The 25,461-nt window shown below is 41.6% G+C and overlaps 1 protein-coding gene across 3 annotated transcripts in view; it reads left to right on the plus strand.

Moving 5' to 3' along the window:
* GSDME (gasdermin E) overlaps positions 1 to 25,461 on the plus strand; it is a 77,258-nt gene that overhangs the window by 11,542 nt on the left and 40,255 nt on the right. Inside the window, exons 1-3 of one of the 3 annotated variants that reach the window (XM_072964824.1) lie at positions 620 to 714; positions 14,214 to 14,443; positions 18,884 to 19,076. In XM_072964824.1, the coding sequence (XP_072820925.1) occupies positions 14,233 to 14,443; positions 18,884 to 19,076 (404 nt within the window). In that variant the 5' untranslated portion in view covers positions 620 to 714; positions 14,214 to 14,232. Of the gene's footprint in view, positions 1 to 619; positions 715 to 10,193; positions 10,292 to 14,213; positions 14,444 to 18,883; positions 19,077 to 25,461 lie in introns of those variants that run through there. The other 2 variants (XM_015237271.3, XM_072964822.1) reach the window with 2 other exon arrangements.

Below are 25,461 nucleotides of genomic sequence, written 5' to 3' on the forward strand. Positions count from 1 at the left end.
CTCCCAGGGGGTGTTTTCACCTGTATATATATATGCAAGCTCCCTGGCTCTGCAAAGCCCACGGGCCTGTGCCATCACTATTTTAGGAGACACAGAAAAGCTCTTATAAAGGTGGGTGAGAGAGGGAGCTATTCTGACAACACGACTTTGCCTGTTAATTGGTCTTAAAAATTGTTGGATCTGCATAATGGAGCTGAGAGTCTCCATAAAACATATGAAAATAAGAACCGATTACAAATCAGTAAATGGGAGAACAATAGGAATTGTCATCCAACATGAACAATTAAAATGAATTAGTCATAAACTATATTAAAATGAAGGCCACGGAGATGTGGATTTATGATTTGCACTAAAACGTGAGAGAATAATAATAGCCGTTTTTCTTAAGCCATCCAACATAATTTTTTTTCAATGTGCTTCAGATACTGGCTATATAACTTGAGATGTCTAAATCGTAAAGCAGAATTATAGCCCAAATGATTTAAACAGTGACATAAGACTAAATGCTGAATTTATTTATACCCAAAAGCTTGTAAGTGCCTGAATGGAATTGAGTTTATGAAGAAAACACAGGCTCACTTCGTTTTATTGTGCTTCACGGATATTGTGTTTTTTACAGATTGAAGGTTTGTGGCAGCCCCGCCTCAAGCAAGTCTATTGAACACCATTTTTCCGAAAGCATTTGCTCTCTTCATGTCTCTATATCACATTTAGGTAATTCTCACCATATTTCAAGCTTTTTCATTACTATATTTGTTATGCTCACCTGGGATCAGTGATCTTTGATGTTATTATTGTAGTTGTTTTGGGGCAGCATGAGCCACGCCCATGTAAGACGGCAAACTCGATAAATGTGTGTGTTCTGACTGCTCCACGGACCGGCCATTCCTCCTCCTCTCTCCCTCTCCTCGGGCCTCCCTATTCCCTGAGACACAGCAATATTGAAATTAGGCCAGTTAATAACCCTACAGTGGCTTCTAAGTGTTCAAGTAAAAGGCAGAGTCACGTCTCTCACTTTAAATCAGAAGCTGGAAATGATTATGCTTATTGAGGAAGGCATGTTGAGAGCCAGGACAGGCCAAAAGTTAGGTCTCTTGCACCAGACAGCAAGTTGTGAACACAAACTTCTTGAAAGAAATTTAAAATGTGACTCTAATGGATAGACGAATGGTAAGAAAGTGAAACAGCCTTCCTGCTGACATATAGGAAGTTTTAGTGGTCTGGATAGAAGATCAAACCAGCCACCATATTCCTTTAAGCCAAAGCCTAATCCAGAGCAAGGCCCTAACTCTCTTCAATTCTGTGAAGGCTGAGAGGTGAGGAAGCTCCAGGAAAAAAGCTCAAAGCTAGCAGAGGTTAGTTCATGAGGTTTAAGGAAAGAAATCATCTCCATAACATAAAACTGCAAGGTGAAGCAGAAGTGCTGATGTAGAAGCTGCAGCTGGTTATCAGGAAGATCTAGCTGAGATCTTTCATGAAGGTGCCTACGCTAAACAACAGATTTTCAATGTAGACAAAACAGCCTTATGTTGGAAAAAGATGACATCTAGAACTTTCATAGCTAGAGAGGAGAAGTCAATGCCTGGCTTCAAAGAACAAGCTGACCCTCTTGTTAGGAGCTAATGCAGCTGATGACTCGAAGTTGAAACCAATGCTCATTTGCTATTCTGAAAACCCTAGGACCCTAAAGAATTATGCTAAATCTACCCTGCCTGTGCTCTATAAGTAGAACAACAAAACCTGGATGGCAGCACAGCTATTTACAACATGATTTACCAAATATTTTCAGCCCACTGTTGAGACCTACTGCTTAGAAAAAAAAGATTTCTTTCAAAATACTACTGCTCATTGACAATGCACCTGGACACTCAGGAGCTCTGATGGAGATGTATGAGATTAATGTTGTTCTCATGTCTGCTTTTTTCATTTTGTGTATGGTTTCCTTTGATGTGCAAAAGCTTGTAAGTTTGATTAGGTTCCATTTGTTTATTTTTGCTTTATTTCTTTTGCCTTGGGAGGCTGTGATTCTATCTGTCTTTTAGTGAGCCTCTGCCTCTGGACTGGGAACGGCACATGGATGTCAGTTTGTGTAGGACAGGATGGCTGGAGGGGGCTGAAGTTGGGTATTTCCCTTTCCCCAGGTCAGTTAGGGTCTTAATAAAACCTCAACAGGTTAGGTGTTGGTAGTTTCTCTTGAAGACAGGCCTTGTTAAGAAGAACTGGATGCACTTGGTATGTTTCAAAATGGTTCCTTTTTCCCTTCCCCTGCTGGATGCATGAGGGGGTTTTTCTCCAGTATTCCTTATGAGAACCTGGTAGAGGTCCTGGATGTAAAACTCACAAAAGTGTGGAAAGTTTTTAACTTTTAGGCTTGTCTACTCTGAGCCTCCACAATTTGTCAATTATAGTTCAGGTTTTCCCACCCCAGCCCCAGTTCAATTTGTGTGGAGGTTTCTGTTTTGGTGGGTTGTAATTCTCTGGTTCTACCTGTCTGTCTCTCCAAGATAGCAGTTTACCTTGTGGTCTCAACTTATGGGCAGATCTATGAAGACTTGTTGATTTTTCAATTTGTTCAGCTTTTTACTTATTGTTAGGATGGAATGAGTTTCAAGCACCTTACATGCCAGGCTGGAAATTACAAGTATGTTTTCTTTATTTTCCTATTTATTGTCATTTCATTTGTTAGACTATGAGCTATAATGAGGGAGGCTTTTAAGTCTATTTTTGCTTGTTGTTCATAGCTGTATCCCTCATGTCTAGGACAGTGCCTGGCACATACTAGGGGCTCAGTGAATATGGGTTGAGTGAATTTTCTCTTTATCTTCATTTAGCCATTTAACTAACATGATACAACTTAATTAACTGAATTGTCTTAGTTCATTTAGGCTGCTATAACAAAATATCATAAACTAGGTCACTTATAAACATTTCTCATAGTTCTGGAGGCTAGAAAGTCCAAGATCAAAGTGCTGGCAGATCAGTGTCTGGGGAGAACCCATTTCCTGGTTCATAGATGGTGGAATTCTTTTTGCTGTGTCTTCATATGGTAGATGGGGAGAGGGAGCTCTGCGGTGTCTCCTGGCTAAGAACGCTAATATCCCATTCATGAGGACTCCATCCTCATGACCTAAGCACCTCCCAAAGGCCCCACCTCCACATACCATCACTCTTGGGGATTAGGTTTCAATACACAAATGTTGCGGTGATACAAAACTTCGGTCTGTAGCAATATAAATTTAATATATTATATATGAAATACATAACTAAATTTAATAGTATTATATATATAATACATTATATTACATACTTTATATATTAATATATAGAAAACAATTTAGTATAAATGCTGTTTATATTTGAATTGCTGATGAATAACATTTGCTAAGCAAGTTAATTTGGTGGACCAGATTGCATTAGAGTAGCACTCCCAATCTTTGTCATATCATGGCACATGGCATAGAAAATGAAAGTATTAAATAGCCAGCCAGTGAGTGATTCATATCTCCAGGGCTGAAGGTCTCAATTTCTAGTTCCACATGTCAACTGCATGCTGTTTTGAATGGCTGTCTCCCAAGGATTAAAGAGAGTTGAGGCCAAGAAGGGGAAAAAATGATGTGGAGGAAAGGTGTAATTGACGCTTCCCCATCATCAGGTAGCGTCCTCTCCAGTCTCCTCTCAGCCGGTCTTTCCCATCTCAGGTCCCCACTCCTGCCCCAAACCTTACATAATGCTCCACCTGGGTCAGCATATACTGGTCCCTCTCCCCACCTGTCCTAAATCTTACCAGTTCTTTGCCCATTAGGTCCCAGGCCATAGCAGGAAGGTGATTACCCACCCTCCCATACAGAACCCCCTCTCCTGTGCTCCTGGGGTTTTGGTCCACAGCACTGCATTTGAGCTTTGGACCCAGAATTTTAAAGTTTGAAGTCATCTCACAGACAATCTTCAATTTTCAGGTGAAACACATGGGCTCAGAGAGGTAGAGGGATGGTGCTGGCTACAGCACCAGCTGAGGGCAGCCTTAGAACATGGGTGTCCTGGTTTCCTCCCCTTTCTGATCCCAGTTTCATCTCTCTTATGCTAATGATGCCATTTGATAATTTATTGATAGGTGAGAACTGACTCATTGAAGCGTCTATATGACCTGTAGTAACAGCCAGATGGTTCTTAATAAAACATTAATAAAGCAAAAGCAGATGGCATTTAATAAAATGTTATATAAACATGCCCGAGAGCCATCAAAAACATTCTTTTCTGGACTCCCTACTAGTGCAGAATTATCAGACCAGACATAAAGCTGAATCAGCCTCTAAATTGTGACCTGAGAAAACGTTTTAGGTTCTTGTACACAGTATGGATAATAAAAAAATTTTTAGTGTAATTTTATCTCAGGTTTCTTAGCCTTACAGTGATAGTGTTTTGTGGCAATTTTAGAAGAAATGACAAAAGCTTTAGTAGAAACAAAAGGAAGGCCCTACGACTTCCTCCTCTGTTAAAGATCCAACCAAAGCAAATTTCCACACTTTCTTAGAAAAAGAGTTCTAGAAGGCATAAAAATATATTTTAATATCAGGGTAACAGAAACCATGACATTGCACTGTGGGAGTTGTTTTAAAAATCACTGCTCTGGAGACCTTTCAAGAACAGAAGAAATAACAACCTGTTTTGAGTGAGTGAATATTGATTTACCTGAAGGTAAAAAAGTTGAACTTTCAGGATGTTTGACTTCCTCCCCAAATTCACCTGCCAGGCAGTAGTCAAAAGTTAAGGCTTGAACGAAATCCTGAGTTTAAATCCTAGTATCAATCATGCCAGACTTGTAGGCTGCCTCTTGGGGATTCAGGTTTTTTCATCTGTAAAATGGGGCTAATAATATTTTATAGAGTGGTACAGAGAGTCACTGAAATAGTGTTTATAAAGGATCCCACTGGACAAAAATAAGCATTCAAAAAAAAATGTAGCAATTGTAGGTATCAGAAGTTGGTGCCCGCAGTTCTAACTAAACTGAAAGCAGCAAAGTTGTGAAACAGAGGGTTTCCTTTTGGTAAACCTTCCATGTGTCTTTCAGTTTCCTGCTCAAACACTGCTCTCCAGAAAGGCTATCAACATTTATGCTTTAAGTGATTGTCTTGTTGCAGTGTGACTTTCGTTGGAGATATTTTCATTTCAAGCCAATTTCTGATTCTAGATTGTAAGTCTTATTTCTTAGCTGGAGGGAATGTCTGGCATTGCCCTGTGCGGGCAGAGCTTTTTTGTTGAGGAGAAAGTGATAGGAAATAGAACCTAGAGAGATTTCAATGATGTTTTTGTTCCACTTTTCTGGATCCTTTGCTGCAAAGTCCTGATCAAAGATCCAGGACACATTTCTTGACAACTTTCCCTCCCAAGTCAGAATTACTGGGTTCTTAAGCTTTTTCAGCAGGTCACTTCTCTGGTAGTTGTGAGCGTTTTAAGGGCAGGGAATGGCTTTATCCAGGTACATAGTGGGCATTCAATGATATTTGTAAAATGAAATGCCAAGGAACTTGAAACTAATAATGACAGCTACCATTTTCAAGTATCTACTGGGTTCCAGACAAATGACAGTAATCATGTGAGTTATGTGTTATCCTCTCCACTTTACAGATGAGGTAACTGAGGCTTGGAGGTGTGGAAACAGCAAGTAGGAGGCAGAGACGGGACACAAACACAGTGCTTGTGCCAACTCCAAAATCATGAAACTGCCAAGTCTTAATCAGCTGCCCTTACTGACACTGGGTTTTGCTTATTTGGTTGGTTTTTGGTGTGTATTAGTCAGAGTTCTCCAGAGAAACAAAACCAATAGGATATATCTATATAGATATACAGATAGATCTGTATAGATATATGAAGTTTTCTAGGAAAAAATTTTCTGTATACCTATCGGCTCTGTTTGGTTCTATATATAGACACCTAGATTATATCTTTATATGAGATTTATAATAGGAATTAGCTTACGTGATTATGGAGGCTGAGGATCCCAAGATCTGCCATCCACGATCTGGAGAACCAAGGAAGCCAGTGGTAGAATTCCATCTGAGTTTGAAAATTGGAGAACTAATAGTACCAATGTCTGAGGGCAGGAGAAGATGGATGTTCCAGCTTGGGCAGAGAGAGCAGATTCCTCCTCCTTTACCTTCTTGTTCTATTCAGGCTCTCAAGAGATGTGATGATACCCATCCACATTGGTGAGGGTGGCCTTAGTTGACAGATTCAAATGCTAATCTATTTCCAGAAAACCTTCACAGATGCACCCGGAAGTAACGTTTTACTAGCTATTTGGGTTGTCCCTTAGCCCAGTCAAGTTGATGCATAAAATTAACCATCACAGTGTTGATGTTTTGATTGCTGTTAATATGAGAACATTAGCAGAGGAAGATGGATTTACTTTCAGAAAGCAAACCTACTTGAATTCTGAAGTCTCTGTGTATCCATTTCCTGCTGGCCTTCTAGATTCCTCAGAGAAACCCATCCTTGCAGTGAGATGACAGGTGTAGATCTTCTGGGGGAAAAAAATGAAGCTTGACGATTTCAAAGCAGGCTGTTAGAAAAAAGAACCCACTTCTACCAACAGTTTGAAACAAAGTAAAATCTTTCACGGTGTTGGAGGTGCCCAGGGTTGGCAGGGGCTGAGCTGCTGAAGCTGTTTTCTTTTCGACTATTCAGACTAACACATTTTTTACACTGGTGCTTCGAATAGTCAGTCAAGATTCAATCATATGCCAAGATAATTTTTCCTTGCCAAATTGTTTTTTCCATTGCAATTAGATTTTAAAGGACCTCACCAAATAACAAACGTGTATACAGTTCCCACTCTCCCCCTCCAGTTAAAACTCAGCAAAGAAGTTGTATCAGTAATGATTGTGAAAGATAAAAATACCACCCTCACTCAATCACCAGTTTCTCCATGTTCTCTTAAATATCCTTTAAACCAGGTGTAGGATTAAAAAAGGTTTTATTTTTTCATCGTATGCATTATATAATCTGAAAATAAATTATTTAACCTAAAAACAAGTCAGCTGTCTAGGTTGCTGTAATTGGGATTCTTCATAAAACCTTTGAGTTTGTCTTACATCTTTTTGTCCAACACCTGTTTGTCCCCTAAAAGCATATTGAAGCTGAGCCTGCTAACTGCTCTCAGAAACCCATTGCCTCTTTTTTTCTTAGGTACAAAAAGTACATTTTCCCATCTCCCTTGGGATTAGGGGGACCATGTGACTGATTTCCAGGAAGGTACACAGGCAAAGTGCCAGGCCCATGAAAATCTCCCATGAGGGAGCCTCCAGTTTCTTTACTTTGCAGCCTTCTGGAGGTGTCCATTTGGGGTACCCTTGGCAGCCTTGAATTGCAAATGGCAGAGCCTCCACCAGGTTGATTCCTAAAGGAACAGAGACTACCCTCCTCCATCCCACTTCTCACACTTGGGAACTACCTTAGATTGTTCACTGGGGGAAAATGAGCTAGTTTGATATTTGAGCCATTATAATCTGGGGTTTTATTTGTTTTAGCAGTTAGCTCACCCTAACTAGTTGCGTTTCCTTGACCCAGCTACCTTTCCTCCTCCACCATGTTAGACGCTTCAGCCAACCCTTCCCATGGCACTTGATCAAGGTATCTCCTTACTGTTTATCTCTTTGCCTTCCCAGATAGACTCCCAAGCTCTATGAAGGCCTGGACTACATTTCCTTCACTCACCATTATATCCTCAGTATCTAATATAATGCTTGGCACGTAGTAGGTCCTAAATACATATTTGTTAGATTGAAAAATGTTGGATGCATGAGCTTTGCCTTTCTAATGCTGAGTATAGCAAATTTAGATGCTGGACAATCTTAAAGAAAAATGATAATGGGTGAGAAAATCTTATGCAGCTATGAATTGCCTTATTCCAGAAACCTGACCTCTGGTGGATAACTACTGGTCTTCATTGCAAATCTCCTTAATCCTGACAATGATGTATGTTTCTGTATGAACAATGAAGAAAAGAAATTTTTACCAGCTTTATTTAATGCCATTCTCTTTTATAAAGGCAAGTGTGGTAGAATGAAGATGTCTGGAAATTCTTTGCTCTTTCTCCCATTGAGAGGTAGAGTATAATTCCCATCTCTCTGCATCTGGGCTTGCTTCAACAATAGAATGCTATGGGACTTACAGTCTGGGTTCTCAGGGTCTAAGTCATTAGACATATAGCTTCTGCTTTGTTTCTTGGAGTACTCACTTTTGGAATCTGAGCATCCGTATAAGAAGTCTTGCTTCCTTGAGACTACCACGATAAAGTGGCCATGTGTAAGGGACATGGTTGATAACCCCAGCTGAGCACTGCCTTCCAGTCATCACTGACAAGGCGTTAGACATGTGGGTGAAGCCACCCTGGACCTTCCAGACTAGGCCATTCACTAGCTAAGTTCTGCTGGGTTATCCCAGTCAGTGCCCCATGGCACTGAAGAATCACTGAGCTGAGCCCTGCTCCACTTCCTGACCTGAAAAATTGTGAGATATAAAATGATTGTTGTTTCTAGACACTAAGTTTTAGGGTAGTAAATAATAACTGAACAGCAAATTACTTCATTTCTTTATTTGTCCAATAATATTTGCATTGAGACTTTTAATTTTGACAATGTTGGCTGATCATTTGCTGGCCACCTAGTAAATTTCAGTTCTTCTGTCTGTATCTGTGTCTTGCAGTTGAACTAGAGATGATCTGGACACTGAAAGACATAAGCTGTTAATTCTGGGCCATATTTAACCCTCCATAAGCTTTTGATTTTAGAGTGGTAATTGATAATATGCATTGGCAATACAGTCTCTAGTTAAAAAAAAAAACTTTGGGGATTCAGGGAAGTAAATTGGTTTAAATATATATATCAATGTATGCCAAATTTTATTTTAATTTATGTTAGTAGCTATGTTCCTCTGGGAAGCAGTCAATATGGTAAAAGACAAAATTACACATGGTGAGAAATTTTAGGCTCAATTTAAAAGTGACATTAACTGAAAAGTAATTAATAAAGGAAAAGAAATGAATTTTTATTTAGGGCCTACTATGCTGAGTGCTTTCATACATCTCTTTAAATCTCGTAAGACTATAAGCAACTTACTCCTTTGTAACTTGGACCTCCAACCAGTTGCTGTGAGGAAGAGATGAGTCAATCAATGCATGTAATGTACTTAGAACTGTGCTTGGTGACAGTAAATAGAAAGTACTTTATAAATATTAGCTGATGATTTTTATTACTATCTTCCTCAAGCATTTAATTGAAAGGCAGCGGACAGGACAAAAAAAAAGTGAAGAATTTAAAACCACTGAGTTGCACCAAAAAGCTCATGCACTCTCGATTACAAGTGATTACCTATCTAGTTGAAGACTGGGGCTTGCTGGTGGGAACTTCATGAACATGCTGTTTATAAGGATTTTCTTAAGGTGAATGGCCATGGTCAGGAGACAATAATCTCTGTAACAAGCGAGAGTCATCACTATACAATTTTATGAAGACAGAGAACCAAGAGCATAGATGAAAAGCCTCTTGACAGGGCCAGGACAGTGATTGTTTTTTCCTTCCAGTATCTAATTACTTTGGCCAGGCAGGGGACCAAAAGGGGACCACCTCTCTCAATTGTTTCTGTTCCTTCATCCAACAATCATTCATTGTTCACCTACCCTGTGCCAAGTACTGCAAAGATGAGTAAGACCCCACAGTCTAGCTGGTGAAACAAACAAGAGGATGCATTAATTAATTCAACAATTATTTACTGAGTATCAGCCATCCTTCAGGTACTATGCTAGGTGTGGAGTACAGTGAACAAAACAGACAAAAGCCCCTTACGTCGTGGAGCTGATATTCTAGGGATGAGAAAGATAATGCATGAAATAAGTATGTGTATAGTCTATCAGATGCTGATCAGTGCAAAGGAGAAAAATAAAGCAGGCGAGGAACTAGGGCACGTTCCTGTAGGTTGGTGATCTGGCTGTACTTTGAATAGCCAGGAACGGATTTACTAACCTAAATATAAGGAGGTGGGAAAACTGTAATCTAAATCATATGGGGGCCCAAGGGAAAGCCCTGTCTCTTTCCAGGCCCAGCTGAAGGCAGTAGCAGAACTCAAGACTCCTGAGCCCAAGTTCGAGCTCACTCCTCGGGCCGCCGCGCCCGGCTCCAGGGGGCGGGGTCGGAGCAAAGGTCCCGCCGCCCGCCCTCTTCTTTCGTGAGCCCCCGCCCCGCCTGGCTCCTCCGACTCGGCCGGCGCGGGGCGCGGGGCGTTTGGCTGCGGGGAGGTAAGTGCGGACCGCGGGGCTCTGCTCCGGCTTCAGGCCTGGACCTTGGGGAGACGAGCCCGCGCGTCTCTTTCTGTCTGGGACGCCCTCCCGTCTGTCGCTTAGTCCTACGCGGGACGAGTGGGTGGGCTGCCCGCAGCTGGACCGCCGGCCCCTGGCGTCTGCTCCTCGCCATTCCCAGTCCCCGGACCCCCACCCCCTTCCCATCCCCTCTCTCCCCACTGCCAATTCCTTCCCTGGTTGTTGCGAGGGCAGCGGGCACCTTCTGTTCCCCACCCCTGTTGGCGCCCCCTCCCCACTCCTTCATTCTTTGTGTTCCGGTTTCTCCTCCGGGTGCGCGGAGGCTCTCCCCGCTGGGCGCGTGGGTGCGGGAAGGGAAGGCGCGGGGAGGCGTGGAATTCACTCTTTGGCCTGGACCGAGTGCCCATCTATCGGCCTCCGGGATACTGGGCCCCGAGCTTGCGGAGGAGGCGGCCAATCCCCCTTGGGTGTTCTCGGCCTGGGTGGGGTGACATCACAACTGCTCGAGGGGCTTCTTGGGGCCTTCACGTGCGGACCCCAGACCCTGTCGGAGTCGCTTCCCAACTGCACCTGACAGGGAAAGACTAGAGGGCGGCTCTTAGAAAGACATCAGTTGTAGAGTGCTCCTCACCCCCCCCCCCCCAATTTCTCGCTGAGAGCCTCCTCTGTTCAGAGGACTGGTGGAGGTATGGATGTCTTGGTGTCTCTGCCTTTAAGAGACAGGCAGAGGGTCTAATCAGAGTGGAATGAAACAGCGCTGTGAGGTCAGAGAAACAGCTGAATAAATTAGAGTAAATTCATCATTTTCCAAATCCACCACCAATGAGCTCTTCTCATAAACGGAAAGCAGCCAGGAGAAGATGAGCCCAGGCAATTAGAGAGATCTGAGAAACGTGGCCCAAGCCCCCAGCTGCTGCCCTTGGCCTGCCTGCTTCATGTTTTCCAGAAGAGCTTTTCAGTTTGTTCTTTCTGAACTCTCGAGGGGACCAGAAGGTTCTTCTCTATTCTTAATCAGCCTCCTGTTAGCTGCCTCACCCTGACTCCTTTTTCAAGCTCATGCCTGTTTTGTGACCATCCTTTGTTTATTGTAGATTTTTATTTTAGAAGGAAATGCTAGAATACCTAGTCTTTAATATGTGTTGTTTAAAAAATGAGCTCAGGTACTGGGCTGTAAGCACGGGAAGATACAGAAGGATGACTCCTCTGTTTTAAATTTAATAGACTCCATTTCACTTTGTCATTTAGAAAACCAAAAATAATTCAAAATCTGGTGATGTTGTAGGTAAGAGACAAGTACCTCAGTGATGTCTCATTTCCCTAATGAGGAAATAACATATATTTTATAGCCATGGTTTTTGCCTCCATCATAACTGAAGTTTACCCTTTTGAACACATTATCTTACTTTACAAGACAAATTATATGTAGTCCAAATTTTAAAAAAACAAAAAACAAAAAAACCTGGGGAGTCAGCAGAGCAGGGTGGTCAAGGACTCAGGCTTGGGAAGCAGGTGGACCTTGGCTGGAATCTGGGCTCAGCACTAATTCTCTATGTGATGTTCAGGACAGTGTTCATATTTTGTCTGTGGTCAGATAAGACTATGAGAGGTCTTGTTTTTGTCTTGATTTATCATGACCACAAGGCAGCCTAGCTCCATGCTGATGCTCTGACATTGTCCGTGTTCACCAGGAAAACACAGGGCCAGTGCCAGCAACCCTAGGGCTAGCTGATGGAACCAGGCCAGCTCCCAGATGTCAGGACTGCTTTTTTCCTCGTGATCTTTAGCAAGTTACTTAACATTTTTGAAATACAGTTTCTACATTTGTGGAAATGTAGGCAGTGCCTACCCAGGGTTGCGATGGAGATTAAATGAGGAAATGCACGGAAAGGATTTCACCCAGTGGCACATAGCAGGAGTGTGGCATTTTTATAATAACAAAAATTTAGAAATAACCCAAGTGATCAGCAATACAGGCCAGGTTAAATAAGCGACGGCACATTCGTGTGGAGCGGGTCTATGCAGCTGTATTATGCAGAGAGTACTAACCATGGGAGGATCTCCAGGGCTTACTGCTACATGACAGAAAGCAAGATGCAGAACAGTGTGTTGACTCCTTTTTACTTACATTTGTATAAAGAAACATACAGGTGCTATGCCTGAAGGAGAGATGGGTGAAAGGGTAGATGGGACCTGGGTAGGAATGGGATTTCTCAGTGTAGATCTTTCCCCATAGTTTAGATATTTGAGCCGTGTAAATGTATTATATATTCAACCATAATAATGAAAAAGAAACCTCTAACTTCAGCTTCACAAGAAAATTCTCAGAGTTCCTTGATGGAGTAAGCCTAATTCTAATAAAAACCTCCAAAGCAACAGCCACGTCCTTTAACTCTTCCTAAAGCAACCTACCCTGTCAAGAGGCTGTGTTTGATATTAGGTTGAAACAAAAATTAAAAAGTAATTTAGGAGTGCCCTTCCTTCATCCTCTAATCCCTCTGGGGCATATTGTTGTCATTACTAAGGCTTTGATGCCCACAACAGATGGGTTTTGTTACATTTTGTTTTTTAATGGCAAGTCTGATTTGCCGTCTTCAGAAAACTGTTTAATCTGAAGGCAAGTTAGTGAACTCCCTTCCCGGTTGTCCCAGGAAGGAATAGAAACCCTGAAAACAGAGATCCTGACACCCATGGTGAACTGAGGCAGACTCTGCTGGGGCTTTTGGACAAGTGGTATGAAGTTCCATGTGTCACTGGGGAGACCTTATTTTGTTCAAAGTTCTTTCCTTGTGTTTGACAAGATAAATCTTGCATCTTATCCTTGATCCACTCAGCAGTTACTGGCTTGTTGTCCCCTACCAACCTGCCCCTCCCGAATTCCCTCTCTTGGTAACTGGCATCTCCATCTCATCAGCCAAGCCAGGCCTGCACTGTCTGGAGGTCCTGCTGGGGTCTATTCTCTTTCGTCACCACACTGACATCCAACCAGAGTTCTGGAGAAACCACCAAACCAGCATCCTTACGCCACCGACATAGTGCAGTGTCATCATCTGTTGTTTGTTTCTAACGTTGTTTCCTTCCAGCTGGTTTCCTGTTTTGCTTCCAGAAGATCTAAGTGACCACTCTGATCACATTGCTTTAATCACATTTATTAAATAGTATATACATCTTCCACGGAATATAGTTTTTATTTCTTCCAGTGTGTCTCTTTTTTTCCCCACCAGCTGAAGAGTGACTGGGCTTTCATTTCTGGATTTAAAAGTAATAGCTAGTTGCTTTCCATTTATGAATAGAGGAAATCACACAGTGTAGAGGAAAAGCACATTTGACCCTTCAGAAAAGTTGGGGTGGTCAGTATGCTGTTCAACAGATATTCCCAGGTCTCTGCCTTCCAGATATTTAGTAGGATTGTATTTCCTGACTGTGTTGGTTGGCTGAGGCCACGTGCCTAGTTCTGACAAATTGAGTGGAAATGACATGTGTCAGTTTTGGGGCAGAGTATTTAATTGCTGGTGTGAGACTTTGCAGAAATCTCTTTCCTGTTGGCTGATGACTGACAATGTTCAAGGTGGTGTCTGCCCCTTCAGTCAGGACCCCTGGAGGTCTATGTTGAGCAAAGCTCTCCTGTCTTCCTGTACTGGACATGTAGTGTGAGCAATAAATAAAGCTTTATGGTTGTAAGACACCAAGATTTGGAGGCATGACCTAGCCTATCCTGACTTACACACATATTTTCTTTCAGTATTTCAATCTGATTTTTTAAATATTACTGGAGCTCAAACTAAAGGCTTCTCTAAGGAGAAGGCATTGTTTCATGTATACTGATGATACAAGGGAGAAATAATGTAATTTTAGAAAGAAAAAGTCATGAAATAATAACTTTCTATATATGTATATTTTTCAGGTTATCTGGAGTTCTCAAAATGTTTGCCAAAGCAACAAGGAATTTTCTTAGAGAAGTTGATGCTGGAGGTAACCTGATCGCAGTATCAAACTTAAATGACTCTGATAAATTACAGCTTCTAAGTTTGGTGACCAAAAAAAAGAGATTCTGGTGTTGGCAGAGACCCAAGTACCAGTTTTTATCTGTCACTCTTGGAGATGTACTCACAGAAGACCAGTTTCTGAGCCCAGGTATGTTTCTTTGAGTATCTTCTACGATTAATTCCAGAACAGGACGTGATTCTTCTAGACACATGTTGTCTTGAGTGATTTTAAGGTGACACCTTATAATAAATAAATTCTGTTTCTTTTAACATACCCTTTCTTAAAATGATGAAGTTCTGCAGGCCTGACCTGAAAAATTATAGCTCAGTCTTTAAAAAATAATACTGCAGATTTTGGTATAAAAGTAAGACTCAGCATAAGTGGGATGAATCTGCACCCCAGATTTGGTTTGGCCTTGAGGTTGATGGTGCCACATATCCATCAGGAGGGCTGGACTCAGTTTTTACAGTGATTTGGAGGTGCCATGAGGGTTCTGCACGTGGGCTGTGGCTTGCAAGGTTTCAGTTTCTTGCTGGTGCCAATGGAGAGAGCAGCTGGGGTTTCTTACTAGATTACCCAGCTGTGTAACATTAAGGAAAGAGGGAGTGGTGGGCTTGAAATATCAAAAATGGGATTTGACTCATTATTACAAAGGAATATTTACAAAATGCTGAGGAAAACAAATCAACAAAAATTCTTCCATCAAGTGTTAATTCCCGTTGACACTTGGATTGTAGTCTTTTCTTTCTCTGCATCTAATTTTTTTTAATTGAAGTATAGTCAGTTTACAATGTTGTGTCAGTTTCGTGTATACAGCACAATGCTTCCAGTCAATTATGAATATACATATATTCATTTTCATATTCTTTTTCACTGTAAGCTACTGCAACATACTGAATATATTTCCCTGTGCTATATACAGTATAAACTTGTTTATCCATTTTATATATATCAGTCAGTATCTGCAAATCTTGAACTCCCAGTTTATCACTTCCCACCCCTCTCCCCCTGGTAAACACAAGTCTATATTCTATGTCTCTGTGTCTGTGATTCTGTTTCTGTTTTATATATAAGTTCATTTGTCTTTTTTTTTTTTAATTCCACATATGAGTGATATCATATGGTATTTTTCTTTCTCTTTCTGACTTACCTTAGAATGACATTTTTTAAAAAACAAAATTGGAAGTACACTACATATAATTTTTATATACTCCTTATTTATTTTTTATTTAACCTTATATGTTTTCCTTCGTAGGTTTAAATATTTCTTAATACTATTTTCAACAGTGTATATGCACCTTAATTTGCTTAACCATTCCAATTTAGTGCTTCATAAAGTTGCAGTGAACACTTTTGTCTGTTTTTCCTTTAAACAATTGCTTTAGCATAGAGTATTTTTTTAATTAAAAACATTTTTAATTGAAAAATTTTTTCTTATTGAGATATAGTTGACTTACAATATTATATTTCAGGTACGTATACAACATAGTGATTTAAAACTACACTCTAGATTACACTCTATTTATAGTTATTATAAAATATTGGCTATATTCCCTGTGCTGTGCAGTATATTCTTATAGCTTATTTATTTTATACATAGTAGTTTGTATCTCTTATTCTCCTACTCCCACCTTATCCCTCCCCGCTTCCCTTTCTCTACTGGTAATCATTAGTTCTCTATATTTTTTTATTCACAAGTTTATTTTTTAAGATTCCACATGTAAGTGATAACATGCAGTATTTGACTTTCTCTGATTTGTTTCACTTAGCATAATATCCTCTAAGTCCATTCTTGTTGCAAATGGCAAGATTTCATTATTTTTTACAGCTGAGTAGTATTCCATTTTATATATACACCACATCTTCCTTATCCATTCTTCTGTTGTTGGACACTTAGGTTGCTTCCATATCCTGGCTATTGTAAGTAATGCTGCTGTGAACATTGGGGTAACATAGATTCTTAACAATAGAATTCCTGGTCCAGAAGTTGGGAACTTTTTGAGGACTTGTGATATTCATTACTACACTCCTTATTGGAACATGGTGATGCCTGAAAGTACCATCAGCTCTTAATTATTGGACTAAATGATGTTTGAGTCTTCTGTCAGCTCTAGTTTTTGAATTTTGTGATTGCATCTCTATTAAAGGGGAAAAGAGATAAAGGAGATAATTTGAGTTGACAAAGAATCTCCAAATTTTCTTCCCAACCAGCATTCTAGCCAGTGCTTTCTTCAACCAGTCTCATTATCAGAACTGTCAAGTGGTGGGCAAATGAATTGGTACTCATTTTATGTCATTTTCACCCCCAGATGTCTGCTAGAACTTCTATTGAGTGGTGTAATGACTAAATATGAGCAAAGGAAAGGGGAAAAAAATTCACAGAACGGACCACAGACTGCTCTGTGCTATTGAGGTGCCTGTCTCATGGAGTCCTGAGAGACCTTGATGACTCGTGTGAGATGGGTCAGGCCAGTTGCACTCCCTGTTAATGAAGAAGTCCCACGTAGCCTCATGGTCTGAGGCCAGAACAAACCTGGGTTCTGTGTCCTGTTAGTGTTAGGGCTGTGATGAGAGGTGCCTTCTACTTTGTCTCCCGAGCAGATTCGGGATGCTTCACCTTTGCTGTTTTTGCCCCTCGCAACGATACCGGAGTGTTATGTTACCAGGGGATGCGGAGGTTGGAGGGTGGTGACCTGGCTGTTGGCAGTCCCAGTGATAGCCTGTTGGTTTCCTCACTTTTCCCCTCCCACCCACAGCCATTGATGACTTGATGCAGAAGTGTGCGCAGACCACGTCTGTTTTGGAGGTGTGTCTAGCATGGCACTTTGGAATAGTCTTGATTGTCCCCACCTGCTGTGAGGTGTAATCTTAGGGACAGAGTTTCCGGGAGTGGTAAAAAGCCTGACTGAGACCAGAACTAGAACCTGAAGATAGAATTTCTTTCTGTGCAGCACTTTGTACTACTTAGGACTATCCTGTTTGTCAGGAAGTGATGTTGCTCTGGCCTAAACCCAGTGGATGGGGTGAGCACTTGCTCTGTGCCAGGCTCCGTAGGACATGTTTTACAGACATCAGCTTGCAGCAGAACCCATCAGGTAGATGTTATTAATTATCTCCAAGTTACGACAAACCTGAGATTTGGGGAGATGGATGTTCCGTAAGGTCTCCCAGCTAGGAATATTACGTTAGTGATACAATCTTGAGCTCCTAACAGCTGCTCTATGCTGCTTCCCAAAACATTTCCCAGAGTGTTTGTTTTCTCAAGATGTGAATCAAGGACATTTACACAGGCTTCTTATTTGGGCAATGATTCTCCAGTTTGTAAATTTTGCAGATGAATGGTGATGAACCCTGGTTGAAGAATGGGTTTTCTTGACTGCTGTGAAAGAAATACAGGTGTTGAGGGCAGTGACTGGATGGAAGGAAGCCTTTCAGACCCCAAGTGGATTTGAATCCATTATGAATTGCCACCAGGAGCCCAGGAGAGCCTTGGGTCAGGGCAATGGAAAGGGCCATTTACTTTAACTCTTACTCAGAGTGAGTGTGAAGTTCCTAAGAGATGCTCAGTGTAGCCTTACTGAATGATGGTGACTGAGACTATTTTTATGATAGTATTTGGTTGAATTAAAAATAAGAACAGTAGGCATCTGGAGACATGAGAAGGCTGGCAGTTCAGGTCTGAGGTCATCAGATATTTATCTTAAGCATTTAGATAAAAAGGGCAGATCCTGAAGGCAGTCTAAAAGCAAGCACCTGGGTATGACCAGCTAAGGCTCCCGGCAGTCTCTATGGGAGTTGACTGAGGCTGGGACACTTCCTGAGTGCCTGGGAAGCCAGGAAGGAAGAATGAGGAGTCTGGAGCTTGTGTGTTCTGGGATGGTGTCTGAGGCAGGGAGGAAGGGCATGCCGCGGGCATTAGGGCATTATCAGGAACACAGAGATAAGGAATTGCTTGATAAGGAATGACTGGGTAGAGGTCAAATATAAACAGGTAAGTATGGGGAGAGAACTATTTGAATGGGGATGGTCATGAAGGCCAGGGGAGTGCTCCCCAAGGCCACCAGTGGAAAGGGAAGATGCCCAAGGACAGGTTCAGGTGGCCAGCCTACCAGATACCAAGTGGGGGCCACCCCCTGGGTTGGGGATGGGGGAGTGCTGGGCTGGTGTTTTCTCACTGTTCAGGTGTCATCCTCATCTAGTCCCCTCACCCAGGAGAAACACACAATTAAAATGTTCTATTTCTTTATCTGGACAGTGGTTAAAGAGATACTTGCTTTAAAATTATTCTGGAAGCTCTGTAGATACTTTTGGGGCACTTATCTGTATGTGTGTAGATTGAAATTGAAAGATGAAAAAACGAAAAAGCACCCAGTAGAGCCCCCAGCCACCAGTGCACGCACTCCATGCTCAGTCTGCACCCGCTGTGCCGGCTCCCTCTTGCTTTGCCCACAGGCACAGCGTGGCGGCTAGCTCTCCTTTTGGGGTGCCAGCCTCCCGCTTCCCAGGGGCCTCCACGGGATGGGAAGGCTAGGTGAGGCACAGAGGTGGCCGTTTAGTTATCAGGTTCCTTTGCATGTCTCTCTCCAGTGGTCGTGGAGTCAGACTTTGTGAAGTACGAGGGCAAGTTTGAAAACCACGTGAGCGGGACCCTCGAGACGGCCCTGGGGAAGGTGAAGCTGAACATCGGAGGCAAGGGCCTCGTGGAGAGTCAGTCCTCATTTGGATCCCTGAGGAAGCAGGAGGTGGACTTGCAGCAGCTCATCGGAGATGCCCAGGAGAGGTAACGGCACTCTTGCTTGGCATTTTGGAGTTTGGCACGTCTCTCACTTAAAGGTCATTTGGCTGGAATTTCGCTAGAAGGGTGGCATTGGGAACGTGGCCAATCAACAAGCAGTACTGAAGGCCCATCTGCTGAAACTCGAGGAGCAAAGCATCCTTTAGACTTTGATGGTTCTTAGCCTGAGGGGGGAGACGTGGGAAGCACTTTAAAAGGGTGTTACCTCAGGCAAATGTGTACTTTAAAAAAATCGCATGATTTGTAAAATACCAACAGCGAGAACGCTCTGTCCTACATTTTTGAATTTTAATATCAGACACCTCCCCCTTGATCCTTATGATTTTCTGATTAGAAAGAGACAGGTGAGGGGCTTCAGGGAAAGAGCTGGTTTGTAACTCTGAAGTCTTGAAGAAATCCCACATTTACTCATGGTTTAGCTTTTGGTGAGTACATGTTACCCCAGTAAAATGATAATACATCATTATTTGACCTTACGTTTATTCAGCATTCCGTAAGTAATTTGCTGAGTGTCTGCTGTGTAATATGTATTGTCCTCCATGGTAGGGGTGCTGCTGTGAACAAAATGCCACCATTCCTCCCCTATATTCTAGTGGGGACAGACACACAACATGCAACTAAATAAGTAGAATATATATTATAGAAGGCTGATGGGGATCGCTGGAGCGGAGAAAAGTATAGCAGAGTAGGAGGATAGGGCGTGCCAGGAATGGAGCTATGCTTTGAAAAAGGGGCCAGAGAGGCATCCTGCAGGAGCTGGCAACAGAAGAAAGACTTGAATTTGGGGAGGGAACGAGCATAGGGGTGTCCTGGGCAAGAGGGCTGTGGGCAGAGGTGGTGTGACTGGAGCTGAGTAAGCCAGGCAAGAGCAGGTGAGGTCAGAGGGGGCAGAGGAGTGGGTGGCAAGTCCCGTAGGACCTGACAGGCCACAGGAAAGACTTTAACTCTTGTTTTAAGTTGAAGTATTGTTGATTTACAATATTGTGTTAGTTTCGTGTGTACAGCAGAGTGATTCAGTTCAGTTCTGTGTGTATATATATATGTATGTTATATATATATATTCTTTTTCAGATTCTTTTCCATTATAGATTATAACAAGATACTGAATATTATTCCCTGTGCTATAAAGTAGGACCCTGTTTACTTTATACATAGTAGTGTGTATATGTTAATCCCAAACTCTTATTAATTTATCCCTCCCCTTTTGATAACTATAGTTTGGTTTCCATATCTGTGTGTCCACTTCTGGTTTGTAAGTTCATTTGTTGTTTTTTTTTTTTTTAGATTCCACGTATAAGTGATACCATATGATATAGATCTTTCTCTACTTAATTTACTTAATATCAATCTCTAGGTCCATCCATGTTGCTGCAAATGGCATTATTTCATTCTTTTTTTATGGCTAAATACTATCTGTCTATTCTGTCTACACACACACACACACTCTCACACACTCACACACTCTATACAACTTCTTTATCCAGTCATCTGTCGATGGACATTTAGGTTGCTTCCATGTCTTGGCTATTGTAAATAGTGCTGATGTGAACATTGGGGTGCATGTATCTTTTTGAATTGGAGTTTTCTCTGGATATATGCCCAGGAGTGTGATTGCTAGATCACATGGTAAGTCTATTTTCAGTTTTTTAAGGAACCTCCATATTATTCTCCATGGTGGCTGCACCAATTTACATTCCCACCAACAGTGTAGCAGGATTCCCTTTTCTCCACACCCTCTCCAGCATTTATTATTAGTAGACTTTTTGATAATGGCCATTCTGACCAGTGACCTCATTGTAGTTTTGATTTGCATTTCTCTAATAATTAGCAGTGTTGAGCATCTTTTCATGTGCCTGTTGGCCATATGGATGCCTTCTTTGGAGAAATGTCTATTTAGGTCTTTTGCCCATTTTTTGATTTTTTTTTTTTGATATTGAGCTGTATGAGCTGTTTGTAAATTTTGGAAATTAGTCCCTTGTTGGTTGTATCATATGCAAATATATTCTCCTTTTTCATAGGTTGTCTTTTCATTTTGTTTGATTTCCTTTGCTGTGCAAAAGCTTTTAAGTTTAATTAGATCCTGTCTGTTTATTTTTGCTTTTATTTCCATTATTCTAGGAGCTAGTTTAAAAAGAATATTGCTGCAGTTTATGTCAAAGAGTGTTCTGCCTATGTTTTCCTTTAGGAGTTTTAGAATATCCGGTCTTACATTTAGGTCCTTGATCCATTTTGAGTTTATTTTTGTATATGGTGTTAGAGAATGTTTTAATTTCATTCTTTTACATGTAGCTGTCCAGTTTTCCCAGCACCTCTTGCCAAAGAGACTCTTTTCTTCATTGTATATTTTTGCCTCCTTTGTCGTGATTAATTGACCATAAATGTATGGGTTTATTTCTGGACTTTCTGTCCTGTTCCACTGATCTATGTGTCTGTTTTTGTGCCAGTATCCCACTGTAGCTTTGCTGTACAGTCTGAAGTTGAGGAGCATGATTGCCCCAGCTCTGTTCTTCTTTCCCAAGATTGTTCTGGCTATTCAGGGTCTTTTATGTTTCCATACAAATTAAAAAATTTTTTGTTTCAGTTCTGTGAAAAATGCCATTGGTAATTTGCTAGGGATTGCACTGAATCTGTAGACTGCCTTGGGTAGTATGGCCATTTTAACAGTATTGATTCTTCCAATCCAAGAACACAGTATAGCTAGCTCTCCATCTGTTTGTGTGGTCTTCAGTTTCTTTCATCAGTGTGGAAAGACTTTAACTCTTAAAGTGAGATGGGAAGCCACTGGGAAGGGAAGTGACATGATCTGACTTATGTTTTAGAAGGATCATTCTGGCTGCTGGGCTGAGAGACTGGATGGGTGGAAGCCAAGAGTCCAATGGAGAGGTTATTGCAAAAATCGTGACAAGAGATGATACTTCAGTTTGTACAGTAACATATGTGCATTTTCGTGTGTAATTTTATCACTTTTTCTTTTAAAACAGAAATTGCCAGTCCAAATAAATTAAGAGAAAACTTGCTTGTGTTTAAGTATAAGTAGCTTATCTCCTTGTTTTCAGTATTCTTAGGATTATGTGAAATAAAAAATATGTTTGCTCATTGAAGAAAACAATGTTTAAAAATTAATGAGTTAAAAAGATACCATAAAATTGATGTACCAAGTGTTTGGTGGGCAGATTTTATACAGATATTGAGGATGCTTGGACAACTGAAGTTTTCAAAACCCATTCACCTCTCCACTGAGCTCTGCTGCTTAAAGGAGTTGAAAGACCATGACGATTATTTGACTATTGCCTCCTGGCGCTTTCTAGGACTCCAGGACTCCACTGAGTTAGGACTCCGGCAGGATTTCCCTTTCTTGGTCAGAGAACTTTCAGCCCTGTCTGGTGACGCTAGATGGAGCGGACAGCCCCCCCTTTCTCTGATAGTCACGACTTTAATTTTCTTTTTTTCTACTGCTTTTCTTCTTTGTTAGAGAGGCATTTTCCTTCTCTACTACAATACTGGGGACATACTGGGAAATGTGTGTTGTTTGTCTGAAAGTGAAATTTAACTGGGGAGAGTCTTACATTTTCATTTGCTGATTCTGGCAGAGAGGGACAGGAGGGCTGGCTGTTCCTCGGTCTTTAGACAGCCCTCTAGAGCTTAATCCAACTTTGCAGTCTTGCTGTTTCTATTTCAAGAACCACAGTTTGGCAATGTTCTGTAATCACATTTCCCGATACAGGTTTCTCACACACTCTCCTGATTCAGGTGTAGAAGATGGTGCCTGTAAGAAGCATATGGGGAGATTCTCAGTGAGTAGAGATGGGAGAAAATATTCTCAGAGAAAGAGATGAGGGCCAGCAGTTATAACTGGGGGGCCAGGGAGAGAAGGAGGGGAAGGAACGGGCATCTGCTGAGCACCTCCTGTGTGCTGGACACTTTACGGACATCATCTCATTTACTGTGCATAGCCGTCTCCTTTTACATTTAAGGACCTAAATGTCCTCAGTGAGGGGAAGTAACTTGCTCTCAGTCCTGGAGCTCAGTTTGGGTGCTGGCGCTAGGATTCAACCCAGGATTTTCTGGCTCTAATGCTCCTGTTCTTGCCTCTAAATCATTCTTGAAATGGCTGTGAAGCAGAGAAATTGGCTGAATTTAAAGGAGTTAAAATTACAGCAGGAAACTTAAAGGCAGAGGCATGTATCTGGGTTACCAGTGAGGCTCCCTGGAGACAGGTACAGTGGACTCGAGGCTGTCCTGAGCAGGCTGCCCCGAATAGCTACGTCTCCCCACCAGGAGGTGCTCACACAGGGGTGTGAGGTCCCCTTGAGAGAGCTCAGACATCCTGTTCTTTATAGAGGTGATGGGGGACGAATGGCCTGGGTGGTGGGGTAGGAGGGTGATACCGAGAACATGGTAAAAAAAAAAATTAAGGTCTAGAAATGGAAGAGATGTCTTATCACAGAGTCACTTCTTTGTTGGTTGCTAAGAGGTAAAGGTAAGCTGCAGGGGAAGGAGGACTCTTGACCACAGGGTGGAGACCATGTAAAGCTTAACATTCTTGTCACTTCATGCTGGAATAATAAATTCCTATCTAACACGGTCTGCCTGTCTTTGGACTCCCACAACATCAAGTTAAGACGCTGGTGTGGCCTTGGGAGTGGTGATTAGTAATGCTTACATACTGTACGTTCTCCATGGCTTATTTGCAGTCATTTTTATTTCAGGTCATTTAGATAAATTGTCATCTGTATATGAGTTATTTTAGTCCTTGGAATTCAGAGTATTTATTTTATTGTCTGTGAGATGTGTTTACATGTCAAAAACAAACGTCATCTGTCCTTGAAAAAACGGGCACGTGCCTATGTAACAGTTATCTCCATTATCGGGTACCAAAGCCTTTCACAGGGCCTCAGGTCCTAACCTTCCAGACACCTGGAGATGACCCTCTTGAATGAGAGCTCAGCGTTCTTGATGAAACCAGGCTAAGACCTTTCCATAATGGCTCAGATTCATGTTTTATTCGTAATATCCAGTATTATTCTCTAATAAACTGTTTTTTCTGCCTTGTCTTCCATTATCAGCTGCTGTTTGTCACTGCTTTAAGTGTAACTGTGACACCCACGCCATCTCTGCCACTGATTTATTGCTTCCAATCTCCGTGGGTTTGAGGGTGAAGAGTTTCTGTAGACTTGGCATATCACTTCTGTCCCTGGCCTCAGTTTCCTCAGCTGTAGGTGGCATATTTGGATTAGATGGTCTTTGAGGGTTTTCTCTGGGCTAAACATAAGTGCATAAGTGGATTCTGGAGCACACACATCAGTTCCTTCCCCTTGAGTTCAGGGCCTTGGTTCCAGCTGATTTCCAGAGATGGTGCCATTTTGTGCTTTCCTGGCTGTTTAGGGGTTAAGGCGGGGTGTTACAGTCCAGATCCCATTCTCATTGCTTGGCGTGTTAGAAAGCAAATTTTGGCAAAAGAAATTACATTTTTCTATGAATACACAATAATCAGAAGTTTGGTTTTTCATTAAGAATTTCAACTTAGAATTTATACAAAACGAATATATCAAGCAAGCAATGGTATGGCAATGATAAACCTTCATTTGTTATTTAAAACATTTAAAAACCACATCAAAGTCTTATTATGTCTAAATACTTTCAAATTCCACAAGTTTTACACACATGAAAAACATTTTAAATGCTCCTGCTTATTATGGCTGACGTTGGCCCTGTCTGGAGCTGCCACGGTAGCTCTCCTGAGGACTGTTGCAACGTGCCATCAACTCTTACTTTATTCAGGAGTATTTTGAGGGGAGGGATTTGAGTGTCTATGTCTGTCTTGAAAAAACCTTGCAGTGAAAGGTGGACCTGATCTCCTTTTCTACTTGATCACTTTCCCTGTGGCCAGCAGGTGGTCTGAAATGATTCTGTTTGTCAGCATGTTCACCTCCGTGTGGGCATCATTATTTTAGTATTTTTAGTAGAGTTTGTGCCTAACAATGTAAAGACCTCCGGCCACATGTACTTGGAGAAGAAGAGTTTCCTGAATCTGGTCCTTTAGTTTATTCTCTTATTTCTTTGTTTCTCCATCAAGGGCAGCCTAGCCTTCAAGTAGTCAAAACCAACTAGGTGAAGGCATCTCAGGGTTTAGGGGTACAAGCGACTGGCAGCACCTCCTCATGCTCTTGGTGTTGGTGGGTGGCTGTATTTTTAGGCTGAGTGCTAAGGCTCTTTTTTGAAAATGAAAGAAAATTGGTTGTATAAACATAGACATATAAGGAATAATATAATAAACACTACTATACCACTCCCCAACTCCTGGCTTAAAAAAAAAAAGATGTTTTTCTTTAAATGGTACATAGGAGCCATCTTTCTCTGCCTTCACTGC

The sequence above is a fragment of the Vicugna pacos genome, chromosome 7 (assembly GCF_048564905.1).
Source record: "Vicugna pacos chromosome 7, VicPac4, whole genome shotgun sequence".
Classification (NCBI taxonomy): domain Eukaryota; kingdom Metazoa; phylum Chordata; class Mammalia; order Artiodactyla; family Camelidae; genus Vicugna; species Vicugna pacos.